The sequence below is a fragment of the Heterocephalus glaber genome, unplaced genomic scaffold, assembly GCF_053883595.1.
Source record: "Heterocephalus glaber isolate CG9 unplaced genomic scaffold, H.glaber_assembly_v1.0 deba00000331, whole genome shotgun sequence".
NCBI lineage: Eukaryota > Metazoa > Chordata > Mammalia > Rodentia > Bathyergidae > Heterocephalus > Heterocephalus glaber.
This window is the reverse complement of record NW_028258142.1, coordinates 20,249,595-20,266,607: the sequence shown is the minus strand read 5'-3', so window position 1 is coordinate 20,266,607 and position 17,013 is coordinate 20,249,595. Positions and strand designations below refer to the sequence as shown.

Here is a 17,013-nt window from a genome sequence, read left to right as displayed (position 1 = left end):
GAGATTTGAGTCTCTGTTTTAATGTTTGCTACATATTATAATATGATAATTATATATAATTTAGTATGTTATCTTATGAAAATAAAATATGAAAAATATATTTTATATCATGAGAAAAGAGGCTTATTTGATCTATAATATAAGAAGAGAAACAGCACAGTAACGTAAGTCCCCTCTTCCCCCAAGACTAAGTGCTCCAATCTTAAAGGGCTCTGGAACAGGAGAAGTTGTACTGTGACAGGCTGATAGCACCTTAATCACCTCTCCTGTTTTTGGAGCCAAATGTATCCTCCATTTTTTAGGGACATCTCTAATGGTCTATCATGCAGTGCTTTGAGGTGCAGCTTATCTGTGATTTAGGGCTCAGGCTCTGAGGCACCTATCTGTCACATTTGTCAGGTTTATCCCAGAATACTGAAAATCCTACCCTTGGATTTGGGCTCTGGAAAATGTTTTGAAGATTTTTTCAAAAGCACACAGTTCAGGAAATACATCTGGCTTAAGAACTTAACAGGCCTCCTTGCCTTTACTGCCAGACACTGTCATCAGTTTCACACCTCCCAAGTATCCATACATGCTTTCCTCTTAGCCTGAGCAAGCATCCATGAACAAAGCCTGTGGAGAAGTGTGACGCATACTTGGTGATGGCAGAGGGCAGAATGGAACCTGCTGATCAGAACACTGCATGACAGCTGGGGTTGAGGAAGAAATCTGACCTACCAAGAGAATGGAGAGCAAGAGAGCAGGCTGTGGTGCTTCCATGCTTCAGTGTTCACTCACTCACTCTCTACAATTTCTTACCCAACCCCGTGCTTGAGGTTGCACTGCACCAAAACATGCACAGTTCATAGGTCAGATGTTCTAAAACTACTTTTCTAACTACATAATCACCTATTTATAACATTTCTCAAGAAATATGTTATCTCTTTAAATAATATCTGGCAAGCAAGATAAAAAGTACAGGATTTGTCCCTAGATCAAGGTAAGGGAGAGGGCAACCCCTGCTTGTCAGCATGATTCACACAAGGCTACTGTGGGTGAGAGTATCTCTACTGCTTTCCTGGATTTACTGCCAACCCCATTCCCTCTACTTTCTGATTCAACATCAGGTTCTCCAGCAAGCATAGGCTGAGACACAGTTCTGGTATAAGGCTTGGTAAAGGTAAGGAAGGAAGATTGAGCGAAAGAGTTCAGCTGTGACATAGACCCACTAAAAGTCCATAGAGGATTATAGAACAAGTTTTTCCAAATTGAGATGAAATGGCCAGAACTTCGTACACCACATCATTTGGTCATTGGATATGGTATGCCCTATAAGGGCAAAGTGACCATGGTTCAGGTGGCTGTCTGAAATAGAGACAGACCTCAAGAAGACAATCCCTAAAGAAATTATTGAAGGCTGGGTCAAGTCCTTCAGTGAAGGCTGAGACAGGTCCTTCACTATGAAGCAACACAGTGTCAGAGATCCCTTGCTGGGAGCTCCCCTAATCTCCAACATATTGTGAGAGCAGCATTACATCCCTTAATACACAGCCCACCTGAGCCATTGAGCCAACCTCTGATACTTACATTTCTATCCCCATAGAAGCACACCCAGCCTCTTAACAAGAGTAGCAACTGTACAGAGCCAGGTCCAAGGAAAGTAGGAGTCATCTATGTTAAGAAGCAAACCCATAAGGAGACTACCTGATCATACCTTTCTATATCCTCCCAGTCCACCCACTAATGTTCCAACAGTCTGTTTCACACTGCTTTCTTTAATAGCTTTTCCTCACAGTCTCTACAGCTTTCACAGAAACTTACTCCTTTGAAAAGCACTGTGGAAAGGCCAGAGTTCAAAAGGAAACTCCCTCAACTCTTGCTCTTTCCACCACCAAGCTATGCTTCTAACTCTAGCAAAGTCCCACCCTAGAGATCTTGTATTATCCACCTTTTCTAGCTCCCCCTCCTGTCAACAAAATGTAATTGTTCCATGACCCATCCTCTCACATATGCTTTCCATTAACTTAACGGCCAATGCTGATGTGTCTGCTTACTTCTCTCCTAGGTGATGGTCATTCTTAAACCAGAGATTCATAAAGATAGTGATTTAACCCTGAAATATTCACCCAGTAATGTTAAGTAAATCAGATGAGAGGAGGAAAAATGTGGGATAAGCAGAATCTGTGGCACCCCAGAATCTCTTTACTCAAGGTCTTATATTTACACTGCCTAAAAATGACTAGCTGTGGTTTGGGACTATAAGTTATACTGATGTCTAACATGAGGTATTTAGGTAACATTTATCCTATGCCCATTAACATAGGTCCAACAATAAACCAAAATTTATTTGTAATTATGTGATAGCATGGAGACTTTCAAGTAAGCATCATGCCATCCTTCTCATTAGGAAAAACAACCTGTCATTCGATTTCAAGGTCTGGGATTTCACTGAGCCCTAAAGTTTTTTCCTTTGACTCTAGCTCACCTGATTTCATATCCCTTCTTTAGCTGATCCAGACAGTGAGTGCTGTGGACCAAGATGACCCACACAATGGTCAACATTTCTACTACAGCTTGGCTCCTGAGGCTGCTAACAACCCCAACTTCACCGTAAAGAACAACCAAGGTAAAATTTGTCTGTGCTTCTCCACAGCACAGAATAGATACTTTTGGTTACTGCATCATACAAACAGTGTCAAAATTTGTCTGCTCTTTAACAGCAGGACATTAATGTCAATTCTTATTCTTTAAATTTTGTTTCAGAACATCAAAGACAGAGTGCCCTCTGCTGACTCAAAACACTCAGTTGTCAAATATTTATTGAAACTTGTTCTATACCAAACACTACTCAAAGCACAGAGGCAAAATCCTTCCTTTATTCCTACAGATAGTGGCCACGTTTACATGTTCGGTAATACTGGGAATAACCTGAGAACAATGATAGAAAGTGACTTAAATAAAGATGAAAAACTCAACAGAACATTTCTAATCAAAGGAAAAAACAGTGAAGAGTTCTCAGAACAAAAGGGCAAAAGCTAAATAACAGAAGGAGCAAAGAGAAAATACAGGAACCACAAACAGCAGCTTTGGCATTGAAACAACCTAAAGAGATATATCCAGGTGGGATTCCTACTGCAGAAAGTGCTCCCCCACTCTATCTTTGCTGAAATTAGAATTCTAGGCCTGTCTTTTTCAACAAGCATTCAGATCAACAAAGGGTTGTATAGACCAAGCATAATGTTCTTTGCACACAGGTGGGAAAAAAAGAGGAACTTTTGCTCTCTGGCCAGATGATTTGCTTCAAAGAAAGCTCAGAACATTTGAAAAAGTAATTTAAATTTGTCAAATGATCCACTTCTGTTAATTCTGCTACCAACTAGGCATCTGACCTTGGGGAGGTCATCACTTCTTTAGGCTGCAGTAACCTCATTTTCATTATAATTCAAAACCAATAATTGTAACTCCATAACAATCTAAACAAAGGGTACTAAACAGTCATGATGAAATTTAAGATACCAATTCAACTCTATATATTATGTCATAAAACTTGAGACTCTCAAATGTGTTTTCTTCTAAATAGAAACTATCTTCAGCCTTCTACATATTATCATAAAATCACTATGATTACTTCTGGAAGGAAGGACAATATGAATCACAACTAAAATACCACAATTAAATATCCTGAGACTTCTACTGGGCCGATCTTTTGAACTATTCATTATCTGCTTCATAGGGAAATGCTTCCTACAAAGAGTCGTTTCAATCTCTTCAGGGTTGGTCTTACAAAAGAAATCCTGGAGTGGAGGTTATAACATATTATGTTCTTTCTTCAAATTTTCAGCTAAGTGTCATTCTATTTCTTCATTCTCATACTGGCCAAAATCAATACAAAAACAATATGCAGCAAAATAGTGCAAGTTTCTTAAAGATGTCTGTGAACACAATTCATAGAACCAATGTCTTACAAAGATGGGCCACAATAATAGGACAATAAAAAGATATGATTCATCATTTGGAAGAAAGCCCAAAATAGAAGTCAGCACATCCTCAACAGAAAGCATGAACTCCTTATCTCCACATGACAATTTATCCCATCAGCATTCTTTATCACGGCTTATTTAAAAAAAAAACTCACCAATATCTAATATGGCTATCTACTGCAAAGTGCCCCAGACAGCTCCCATGCCTCAAACATGATGTCCTTTTATGAACACAACAGTACACTATCTCACATAAAGCCCCTCCACATTATTTTCTCATTTTTCTGCCTCAAAAACATTATGCAAAGGGCCAGACATAGTAGCGCATGCCTGTAATCCCAGCCCTAAAGAGGCTAAGGCAGGAGGACTGCTACAAGTTCAAGGCCAGCCCGGACTACATAGTGAGTTCAAGCCCGGCCTGAATTGCACAGGAGACCTGTACCTAAAAAAAGGTGGGGAGGGAACACATCATTAAAAAGACTGTGTAGTAAATAGTACCTTACAGTTTTAAAGTATTTTCTCATACTTTGATTTATTTGATATTTACAGTAATCTTCAAGGTTTTAAGAAATTTACTAATATGTCTGATTGTCATTATCCCATTTGGCAGCTGAAGAAAGTATGAGAACCACCCCAAATCAGAAAGTGAGTAAGCACTGAGACTAGAATTTGGATCCTGATATAGGCCCCCTGACACACACACACACATACACACACACGCACACACACACACACAAACATGAAAGTGTTTTGTGTCATCTCACCTGAGAAACAAATATTCTTTGCAAACAGTATACTAAGGCCCTAATTATCACACTCAAAAAAAAAATTCCAAATGGCTAATAATATATGCTGGTTCCCTCCCAGGATTAGACTCAACCATATGAAGCTGAGAATTTTTCCTTTACTCTTTTTATTTTTTGATTTTTATTTTTTTTCCTTTACTCTTGAATAATTCTCAGATCAAGAAACATAACGTTTAGTAGGCAGACTATACTATTCCACTCTAGTCAGTCTTTCCTAAAAGCATTATGACCTAGCATGGTTTAAAGCAAAAACATTTTAAAAATAGATTGGTTTAGAGAAAAACTTGATTTCTGAAAAAAACAAAAAAACTTAAGACTACAAAATAGAATTAATAGGATTTACCTATTAGTCCTGGAAAACAGAAAGGCAAGTGGATGGACTGTGTGGTAAGTGAATATTATATGATATAATCACAGTAACTGCTGTGTTTTTCCACGGAAAAGAAAAGAGGAAAGTAGCCTGTACTGAAGAAGGAAGCGATTATGATTATCTGAATACTTTGACAGTTAATGTTACTAAACTAAATAAGTGGTTGCACAGTACAATAAAAGAACATACTTTAGAATCACAGTTACTAGAGCTCAAATCCCAGCTCTGGTACTAGCTAAGTTAGTGACTGAACAAATCATAAAATTGCTTAGGCGTTATCTTACTGTAAAAGCATGAAATTATCACTATCTCATCCAATTCTTGTGAAGAGCTAATGAAATACTACATGTGGAATGCAAGTAACACTGGAACTTGAGCATTTAAGAAATCATAGCTGCTACCATGAAAAAAACAGGGACCTGAGGAGAAGGGAAAGGTAATTAGGGGATAATTTATTGGTAAGAAAAGGTTAGGCTATGCTACAAGAACAGGCTACCAAAATCTCAGTGACTTAGTGAAACTAAAGTTAATGTCTTGGTCAAAAGAAAGCTCCCTGTGCCTCTTTGTGACCCAAGGCATCGGTCTACCATATGCAGCTCAGTGTTCCCGACTACTAGGATTTCCATCTCACACATTCTTTTAGTTGCCATAACAATGCAAGAAAGCACAAAATTCTACACCAGCTCTCATGTGCTTCTGCCTCAAAGTGAGATAAATCACTTTTGCTCTTTTTTATCCACTGAAGCAAATCACATAGATAAGCCCAAATTCAAAAAGGTAGTAAAGTGTAATCCTTTACTATATCCAAGAAGAGAACCATAAATATTTTTAACTTTTATTAGTATGTTTGCAATAAATAATTACATTCATTGTAAGAAATTGGCATAGGTACAAAACATATTTCAATTCTTTTTTTCCCCTTCCCTCCACCCCCTTTTATTTTGGTAGCATGAAAGTCATTTATCCTATAAGACCTTATACAGTTAGTTATCATATATACAGATTAAAAACCAGACTAACAGGCAAAAAAACATATAAAACACATAAGACAATTATACTAAGTCAAGGTACACTTTTAGATACATTGTCCATGCTGGATTACAGTAACTTTTTTCTCTTTTTTCCTATTATGTCTTTTATTTCATACTTTATTTGTATATTAAGTTTTTAATATAAGAGAAATGATTCAATATTTAACTTTCTGTTTCTGATTTACTTCATTTAACATTATGGTCTGAAGGTGCATCCATTTTCCTACAAATGAGTCAAGTTTATCCTTCTTTACAGCAGAATAATGCTCCACTGTATATAAATACATTTTTTTATCCATTCATCTGTTGTTTGACATACAGGCTGTTTCCAAGATTCAGCTATTACGAATTGTGCTGCTCTAAACATGGATATGTATACATCACTGTGGTATGATGTCTTTAATTAACTCTTTTGGGAAAATACGTAGGACAATAGTTGGGTCAAATGGAATTTCTATTTTTAGTTTTTTTAAGGAATCTCCATGATGAGTTCTATACTGGTTGATCAGTTTACATTTCCACAAACGATGAAGAAGGGTTTCTCTTTCCCCACAGCCTTGCCAGTATTTGTTATTGATTGATTTCTTGATGGTAACCATTCTTTCTGGAGATAGAATCTCAGTGTAGTTTTAATTTGCATTTCTCGAATGACCAACAATGTTGAACATTTTTTCATGTATTTATTGGCCGTTTATATTTCTTCCTCTGAGAAATGTCTATTCATTTTACATGCCCATTTTTTAACTGGGTCTTTGAATTTGGGGGTCTAATTTTGTGAATTTTTTATATATTCTAATATTAGTCCTCTGTGTGAGGAGTAGCTGGCAAAAATTTTTTCCCATTCTGTAGGTTTTCTCTTCACTCTGTTGGTGGTTTCCTTTGCTGTGCAGCAGCTTTTTAATTTGATGTGATCTCATTTGTTAATTATTTGTATTATTTCTTGTGCAATCAGGGTTTTCTTCAGAAAGTCTCTCCCTAAACCTATGTCTTCAAGAGTTTTACCAACAAATTAAGTGTTTCTGTTCTAATTTTTAGATCTTTGATCCATTTTTATTTTAGTTTAGTGCATGGTAAGACATATGGATCTAGGTTCCATCTTCGGTATGTGGATAGCAAGTTTTCCCAGCACCATTTGAGTGTCATAAATATTGATGATCACTAAAAATGTCTCCTTTCATTAAGCTCTCAGAATTTGTGTACGTGTGTGTGTGTGTGAAATTCTAGGCCCTACCCTGTGAAATGAGAAATACATCCAGGGAATCTGTGTTAATGTGTTAATGGTACTAGCTTTAAAAGTGACTTCTTATATGTTCTAACACATCTCTCAAACTTTGTCTGCTGAAATGTTCTGAGCTTTGCAAAAATATATCTGCATTAGAATTTAAAGCCACTCCAGGAAACTTGTGAATAGAAATTTAAAAGGTAAAAAAATCCCCACACATAACATTAGGCAAATATAAATATAAATACACGCATGCATACATACACACGTCCGCATGCACTCATATGCACACACCAGCTTTGCAGAAACAAATCTAAAAATTCAGCTAAAGGAAGAATAGTTTTGGTGTTAGAAGGATGATTACACCCAACAATATTGGATAATTCAAAATACCCAGACAATTTTAAATGTTTTCATCACAAAGAAATGGTAAATGTTTGAAATGATGAATAACCTAAATATTCTGATTTGATCACTACACAATATATAAATGCACTGAAACATCACACTGTACCCCATAAAGATGTACATTATCAATTTTAAAAACTTAAAAACTGGAATAAAAAATAACAAATATTACTGATTAGGAATAATTTTCACCAATCTCATATTAACTGCTTAAACTTAGACCATGAAGCCAGAAAAAATAATAAGGTGTCATAGGATTGTGAAATTTTAAATAGGCCACTGCTAAATGAGCAAGTTCTTCAGGAAGTTGGTAACTGCAATTCTGAGGCATTAAAAAAAAAAACTAGCAACAGACATGAATTCTAGCTAAAGTGGCAAAAATAAGCAGTCTGCCACAACCACATGGGTTCTTCAGCATTCTTTTCCTGGAGGCAGAAAGCAGCACCAGGGCCTCCACAAGCTGTTGAGCAGGAGCAAACAGGGACCACAATTCACAAGTGACTGTTCACTTCTGTCAAGGCTTTCCAGGGACACTTCTGTTAGATCTGAAGGCTGACAGTTTGCCCTGGGCATTTTATGTCAAACGGGTGAGACAGATTCTCAAAAAAGGGTTTCCCTCCTAAGCCTCAGGGTTTTGCTTAAAAGCAAGCAAAAATCTTGGGTTTGTGAAACCAAATGCTGATCCAGCCAACTTAACTGTGGCTACAGGTGAACACCACCAGGAAATGTCAACTGTTCTTCCTATTCCCTGTCCCTGCACTCCTTGCCTTTCTCAGTCCAAAACATTAATTCACTTGTTGGTTCTTCATTGTCTTCTCTCACTTTTTTCTTTCCTTCTTCAACTGTGGAACCCCCTGCTTCTGCAGATAACACTGCCCGGATTCTCACCAGGAGGTCTGGCTTCCGGCAGCAAGAGCAGAGCATATTTTACCTGCCTATCCTGATAGCAGACAGTGGGCAGCCAGTGTTGAGCAGCACGGGCACACTGACCATTCAGGTGTGCAGCTGCGATGACGACGGCCACGTCATGTCCTGCAGCCCTGAGGCATACATGCTCCCAGTCAGTTTGAGCCGGGGAGCCCTCATCGCCATTCTGGCCTGCATCTTTGTCCTCTTAGGTGAGTAAGTGTCTCGTTTCCTTTGTGTGGATTCCTGCTTACTAGGATAGCAGTCAGTTATCCCCCTCACACAGCTATTTAAAACTAGTCTATCATGCCATACTTACTGAAAAGGTGGTATAATGAAGCTTGGGAAAAAGTGCAGAAATTAAAGACAGTCCCTTCCTTCAAGCCTTTTTGGCAAGATTAAAGCACATGTATTCACCAAGCATCTACAACAGGCCACAAAACCATGATAGGCACTGGGGTTAGACTTCATAGAGTTCACTTCGGAATGAAATAACTTCATTTTGACATCACAGAACCAAAATTACAATTTTGACAGGATATGATGATCACCTCTTCTAATTCCTTCCTTTCAGATAAACAGCAGCTGAAACAGAGGTTAAGTGACAGGCCCAAAGCCAAATGTCAAAGGCATATCCAGGACTGAAATGCAGGCAGGCCATTTATTAGACACCCTAGCTCAGCCGCACTGCTCTTCTCTTAAATGCTCATGTGCAGATTTTGAAGATGCTGTTACCCAGAAAGAAAGAGGCACAGGGTGTGCATCCTGGGGAGACAAGGCTTGGTAAAGAGGAGGTGCCATTTCAAACAATAGGAACATTTTTCCCAAACCATGACTTTTAGGAGCAAACTACAATACTTATTATATAAGTCAAATTATCATAAAATAATCTTTATTTTTGAAGAGACAGACCAATTTTATAAGGTGCCTAATTCTCCAACACCATCCGCACTTCTTCCAGCAGATAATCAAAGGATAATCAGTAAAGTCCTCATAGAAAAGTAGAACTTTAACAGAAATCTGAAGGAAGTGGTAGGTGAGCCACAGATTTGTGGGGAATAAGCTGTTTGCGGTTATTAGTGCCCCTCCTAGGTACTGACACCATCCAACAAAGAGCAATATCTAAACAAAGCTAGTTTGCTTCTGGTAAAATACAAAGAGATGATGGAAGGCTAGTGAGAGAACACTATTAGGGTAGAGAATCATTCCTTTTCCTCTCAAGTCATATTGTAAGGCACCCACCTACCTCATACATAAGGCCATTTGTGTAACTGTCTTCTAATTTCACCATCAAAAGTAAATACTTAAATAATCCTTTGGACCCAAGAAAAAGTATATATATTTATATATCCCACCTCTTCTGACTAAATTAAATCACAGCATAAACATCCCTGCTTAGGGAAAAGCAAAATTAATAGACAACATCATTCAAAGTAAAAGAAATCCCAGCTTTCTCTGAGGAAAAAAATAAAGCACTGGAGATTTAAATTAAAATATACTTGCAGATATTCATATATACTCTTGATCTCTACTCTTCCTAAACACCGAGAGACTGAGTCAGATCAAAGAAAGAAATTCTTCCTTGTATAAAATAGCAGCGTTTGACTGACTTTCCAGATAGGGCTGTGGGACTGGCTTTCACAACACGTAGTTTAATTTTGTTGTAGTAGTTCTGTTTCACATGAAAGGAGAAGTAGCAAAAAATAAGTAACCTTTCTAAGTCCTTAAATTTCTTGTTATGGTTTGTCCACGACAAACAAAACCTACCTGCAATTTCTTCAATGTCCATAAGGTGGCATTGGTAATCCTTGAGCAGAATAGAACCACCTAGAAGAAGCCTTTGAAGAAACTTTCTCCCAGGAGAAATTTCCAGACTAGCTGTCCTTAATTCTATCTTTGGAAAATATTATAAATTCACCCTTGCCCACGAAGAGCCCATCATTACAGAGAGATTGATTTAAAGAGACTGACTCGAAGGAGCTATATCTAGTTAGAAGTAGTATGAAAGGGATAATTTATTTCATCCCTCTCCAACTCATTATGTGTTGTCTTTTGAACTGTACAGAATAAGTAAACAGTTTTCAAGAGCTAAATTAAACATAGGTGTCATAAAAACCTCACTTTTCTGCATTCGTATTCCTATATTAGCAACAATTCATAAAACTGTGTACAAATTTAGTTGCAGCTGATCTATCAACAAAATACTACATTTTTGTGAACAATTAAATACACTAATTTTGACAATTTCAATGGGGCAGTGCTTTCTTATGTCTTGAATATATATCCAATTCTTTAGGTATTATACACTGTGCCCATAATACCTAAAGAATAAACATCTCTAGAACCATTTCTCTTCTGTCACACAATCAAGGAAACCTTTCAGCAGAATAGGACCATTTTTCCCAAAGCATGACTTTTAAGAGCATAAAGCAATACTTATTATTTAAATCAAATTATATAGTGTCTAATTCTTCATCACCATCAGCATTTCCTCCAGCAGATAATCAAAGACTGAGTCTTCCCATGTTGCCTAGCTGGCCTCAATCTTGTAGGCTCAAGTGATCCTCCTACCTCAGCCTCCCTGGTAACTGGAACAACAGGTGTGTGCCACCCAGCCCAACTACTCAGACTTTTTGTTGTTTCCCAGTATCTTAAACTACCATCACTGCCACCCCAAGGTCACCTGAATCCCTGCCTACTCCAGCAGGCAGAGTTCACTGGCCCTGACTCTGTACTCCACTGACAATATTTGTGACTCTATGAGAGGCCTAAAACTCTCTGATTTATATTAACCATTAGCATATTTAATCACCTTATATTGCAAGTTCATAAGAACAAAAACAATGTCATAATCAATATTGTTTCCCCACTGATTATCATAGAACATAAACATTTATTTGGGTTTAGTAGTAACTGTTAATTGAATCCCACTGTTAATTGAATTGAATTGTTAACTGTTAATTGAGCTACAACATATTCACTTAGAATCCCATTTTTTCATCCTCCCTTCAGTCCAAAACACACTCTAGCCTTTGATGCTCAAGTTTGAGCTTCCACTTCCTGAGAGTCCTATTCGTCTCCTTCCCTGAAATCCCACAGGTCCCACAGTCCATGCCTCATACTTTTTAACATACAGAACATACACAAGAGTATATAATTATTTATATGTGCATTTTGTCACCCAAGCTAGTCACAAAATATTAGGTATTAACATTATTAATTGTAATTTATACAAAAAGGTCAACCTATATTCAAATACTTTAAAAAATCATTGTTGAGTTTTACTAGACTATAATCTCTCATTGCACATATGACTGTACTGCATTTTTTCCTTTGAGAAAACTGGGATCTTATTTTTGCAATGCTGTCAAACTGTCAGTGTTCACCAGCTGTAACAAAAGCACACCAGAAAAAAAATGAATACAGTTCTACAGCTAAACCTAACACACTTCCTGGAAAACATTTTCACTCACAGAGATAAACAGCTCAATGGAATTATCTCTATCTCTCCTTTAAACCCCAGTGAACGTATCCTGGGGAAAAAAATGCATTTGTTGGGATAAAATTTTATCCAAACCTGCAAGGGCACATCTAATAGTGTGGTGCTTCTTTGATAACACAATGAATTATATAAAATGTCACTGCTCATTCCTTTCCTTCCATGAAAGCCACTGGATTCAGAAAGCCACAATCATTTCTTTCATAAAAGGCTTTACTGAGGAATCTGGGTTTCCTGGATCACAGATGACATTTGTGTCTTACTTTTTGAAGGAGGTATAGAAAGAACAATGGCTTTAGTTCATCTTTAGCTTATATGTGTGTGTACATATACATTTAAATATGGTTATATTTATAGGCTAGGATCCTATTAAGATGTGAACATAAGAAAGCAGAATTCCACCCAGATAATATTTTCAACAAAAAATATATATTCATTACTATTATAAATAGAACACATGATCTGATTCTTAGCATATCTTACTCCATAGCAAGTCGCAGTGCTTTGTACTTTTTTAGTAGGATTTCACTCTGGGTGCACACACTATTTCAAAGCAACAACCTGATGTAAAGAGAGTTTACATGCAACTTCTAATTATACCAATTGAAGAAATACAGGGAGGGCTTAATTCGTCCACACACTCTCAGTCTAACATAGCAAAAATAGAACAAGGTAGACTTCAATTAGTTAACTCCCTGAGGTTTAAAATACCCGAATGTTATCTCTGAACTCACCACTTAGTGACTTCTTCCTGTACTCCCAGTCAATCAAGAGTTTCTAGTGACAAGCCTCGCGGGTAAACGTCCTGTCCTCTCTATTCCTGGCAGTGTTGGTGCTGCTTATTCTGTCCATGAGGAGACACCGGAAACAGCCATACATCATCAACGATGATGAGAACATCCACGAAAACATTGTCCGCTATGACGACGAGGGAGGCGGTGAAGAGGACACCGAGGCCTTTGACATTGCGGCCATGTGGAACCCCCGGGAGGCACAGGCAGCTGCTGCCCCCAAGACGCGGCAAGACATGCTGCCAGAAATTGAGAGTCTCTCCCGCTACGTGCCTCAGACATGCGCCGTCAACAGCACTGTCCACAGCTATGTGCTGGCCAAGCTTTATGAGGCCGACATGGACCTGTGGGCCCCACCCTTCGACTCCCTCCAGACATACATGTTCGAGGGGGACGGCTCTGTAGCAGGGTCGCTGAGCTCCCTACAGTCAGCCACCTCGGACTCAGAGCAGAGCTTCGATTTCCTCACGGACTGGGGACCTCGCTTCCGGAAGCTGGCCGAGCTCTATGGGGCATCGGAAGGGCCCTCGCCCTTGTGGTGACGGAAGCCTGGAGGCAGGGTTACGTCCAAATCCAGACGTTCTCGGAGGATACTTCGTGAACAAGGCGCAGCAAGCAGATCACACGAGCAATACAGTTCTGTGCTAGAGAGTGAGGATGGGGTGGACAGGGCGAACAGAGCTCTCTCTGGATCAGCTTTACTTGATTATATTAAATTAAATAATCAAGATGAAACCCAGGAAGAGGAGAGCAGAATCTCCAATTATTTTTTCTTTTTAATTTTTCTGATACTGTTTCAATGCTTGGAGTCCATGGTATTAGGCAAGCTTGGCTTTTCTGCTATTCACAGGGCCTTTGTCACTTTGCCACCACAAAAGAAAAAAAAAAAAGGCTCTGGTTCCAAATACAGAGTTGACCAGTGAACACAGGTAGAAAGTTCTACTCTCATGTCCAGATTTTTTTTTTTAATCTTATTTTCCATTTAAGAGTTTTCCTGGATCATCAAACCGCTAAAAATAACCTACACAAAAGAACACTGAAAATTTGTTCCTTAGTGAAATTAACCTACCAATTCTGGAATGGATGGAATTTCTTTTAACCCTTTTGAGACAAGGTTAAGACTGAATCAGCCTTGCATGGGGATGGGTGGGAGGGTGGGAGAAGGTAGAGACAATGACTTTGTGCTCAAGTTTAATAGCTAGCTGAACCAAGAGTTGTTGGCATTACAGCTAATCCAGTGCTACTGAGTTAGAGTGCTTCTGTTCTCCTCTCAGCTCTTTTAGCTCCTGCAAAAGTGTTCAGAATGAAATCTGAAAATCTGCCTCTTTGCACTGTAGATGTCTCTTCCATGTGCCAAATGTGGAGATTAAATGCTACAAATGAAAGCCAAATAAAAAGAAGTATCGGCTAAAAGCATGGGTTAGAGGGCTTTCCTAATCTGTGTGAGGTCAATCCAAGGGATGTTTACATACTGTAGATAACCTACTTGAACAAAAATCAGTATTATAGAGAATAAATGGATGTAAGAAAATTACATGTATAAGTTTTGTATATTTGTTAATAATTTTGGTAATAAATATGATGTACTGCATCTCAGTACCTTAGCACTTCTTTTAATAAAAGTTAAATAGAAGGGAAACTCTATTGCAAATTTGTTTAATTGCTGAGCCAGTAGAAGATGAGTTTGTTATCTTGATTTAGCCTTAGGTTCCTGGGACTGGGACTGGTTCATAAGACAGAAGCAATATCAAAGAAACATGATATTGTGCACTCTGTTTCAGTCCCTGACCAGGTGAATGTTATGATTCAAACTGTAAAGCTTTTAATAAACACTCCTTGTTCTTCCATCTCTGAAAAAGAAACAAAAGATAATTTGGTAATATCAATGATACAATGATGAATTTATTCCCTATTATTCATTTTGCAAAAGGGTTTTACACATAGCCACCAAGGTAGGCTACTGTTACTTTCATTTTGGTTTTATTGCCAAATCAAATATGATCAGTTTATTTACTCTAGATAATCTCACAGAAGATTAGTACCATATTTTATTCATCTTTCTTTCCCTGTAATAGTTATCAGTCCTTTGCATATAGTAGATGCTTATTACATGCTAATTGGGTACCTGATGGACAATATCTCTTTCTTTGGCATTCTATTACTAAAGTATATTTACAGTTATCCTCATAATTGAGGACTAAGGGTGAACCAAATAGTTTTCTGACAAACTTAACTATAGTAGTGGTTCTCAAATTTTAATGTGTAGCCAAATCAACTGGAGGTCTTGTTAAACTGTCTCCCACCCCCAGAATTTCTGATTCAGTAGACCTGGCACAGTTTGCTTTCTAACAAATTCCCCAGGTAATGCTGATCTGTTGCTGATGCAGGGATCAGTTTGAGAATGTGTGGTATACAGTTGCTCTTTCTCATGCATATGAAGATTAGATTATCAGCCCACTTAAGGCTCACCCTATCAATAGAGTTGTGAATTTCTTCTAGAAAAATGAATGCTGATGAAAAGTACGAGAAGGAAGGAGAGAGCCTGGGAGCCAGTAGGAGGTAACTTTGTACATAGTTTCCTAAGAGCTACACAAATTATCTCTTCAACTTTCTTCATACTAACCTTTTCTTCCTGTGAAAGGCAGGCAGCTCTCACTCATCCTCCTTAAAATAGGATATACTGTAAAAATAAATAAATTTAACAAAGCAAAAGAATAAAATATTAACCTAAGCCCAAACTAGACTCTACCACAAACTAATTATGTGAGTGTGGGCAAATTAACCTCTATAGCATTCTATCTTTCTATCAAAAGCTTGGGATAATTTTGTGACTACTCACTTTGTATTGAATGCCTTACAACTGGTAAGTGCTGTTATCTTAACCACAGAGGGTTATCATGCCCCACGTCCTACAAATTTGATCCCCATGATACTGGGCATGAAGTGATTAAACAGAATTTCCTGAATCTTCTGGTCCCTGGGAGGATGTTTAATAGTGTAATACAAGAAGTGTGAAAGAAGCACAAAATTGAACTATTTCAGCTCATAATATATGCTGAAAGAACCCCTCACTTCCAATGACTTTTGAGTTTTCAAATCCTCTTTCTACTACTGTGGTGTACCACAAATAATGTTCTCTGGGAAAGAGAGAAAGAAGGAAGAAGAGGGGAGAGAGAGAGAGAGATCAATCACTAGTGCACAAATAGTGTGCTCAGGTTAGACCAAAGAGCTATAAAATTAGTCCACTATTTCTCTATTATCAGGATAAGTAAGCAGTCACATAATTGACACATTAAAGGGAAATGAACATCTGTAGGAAACAACTGATTTAGACTTAGCCTGAAACTGTATTCTGAATGAAACAAGCAAAAATAAAAATTCTCAGTGAGTTTCCTCAATCAAAAAAGAAGAATATATCAACATAGAAGACAGCAAAGGCTGTGAGTGTCTCACACAAGAAAGAATCTATAAATCCTCAAAACAGAATTCAGACAGGTGAAAATCATTACAGGCCCATTGATCAAAAGTTGTTACAATTCACTAGTAATGCAAAACTAGACTTTAGTATCAGAATCCACGTATATACAAATAGTACTGGGCTACATTGACACATTATACAAATAGTTCTCCATTTTCAAATCCGTTTGTCATTTTCATAACAAAGAAACTTTTAAGATAATGTATATATTGCATACATTATCTTAAAAGTATATATATGGATTTGGGAAGCTTCTGCTTGGTCCTTAAGGACCAAGGTTCTGATACAAGGAGTAGACAAAATTAGGTTAAAGAATTCTTTTTTTTAAACAACCTACTAAAGAGACATATATGTCTCTTGTAATCCAAATTACACAAAAACATGCTAATTTATAGTATAGTTAACTACAGCACTAACCTAAAACACAGTTTTCTTGCATATTTATTTCTGGGATAGGATGCTTACAAATTCTGACCCATTTGTTCAGCCACACTCTGGGTTTTTAAGGATGATCAGATGGCTGAGGATGAGGGTGACGGA

General features: G+C 37.7%; 1 protein-coding gene across 5 annotated transcripts in view; it reads left to right on the top strand.

The window, feature by feature from the left end:
* Cdh20 (cadherin 20) overlaps positions 1-14,634 on the top strand; it is a 248,265-nt gene extending 233,631 nt beyond the window's left edge. For all 5 annotated transcript variants that reach the window (XM_021239251.2, XM_021239250.2, XM_087191935.1 and 2 more), the window contains 3 exons: positions 2,491-2,608; positions 8,666-8,917; positions 13,032-14,634. In XM_021239251.2, the coding sequence (XP_021094910.1) occupies positions 2,491-2,608; positions 8,666-8,917; positions 13,032-13,537 (876 nt within the window). In that variant the 3' untranslated portion in view covers positions 13,538-14,634. The remainder of the gene's footprint in view (positions 1-2,490; positions 2,609-8,665; positions 8,918-13,031) is intronic.
* Positions 14,635-17,013: the final 2,379 nt, after the last annotated feature.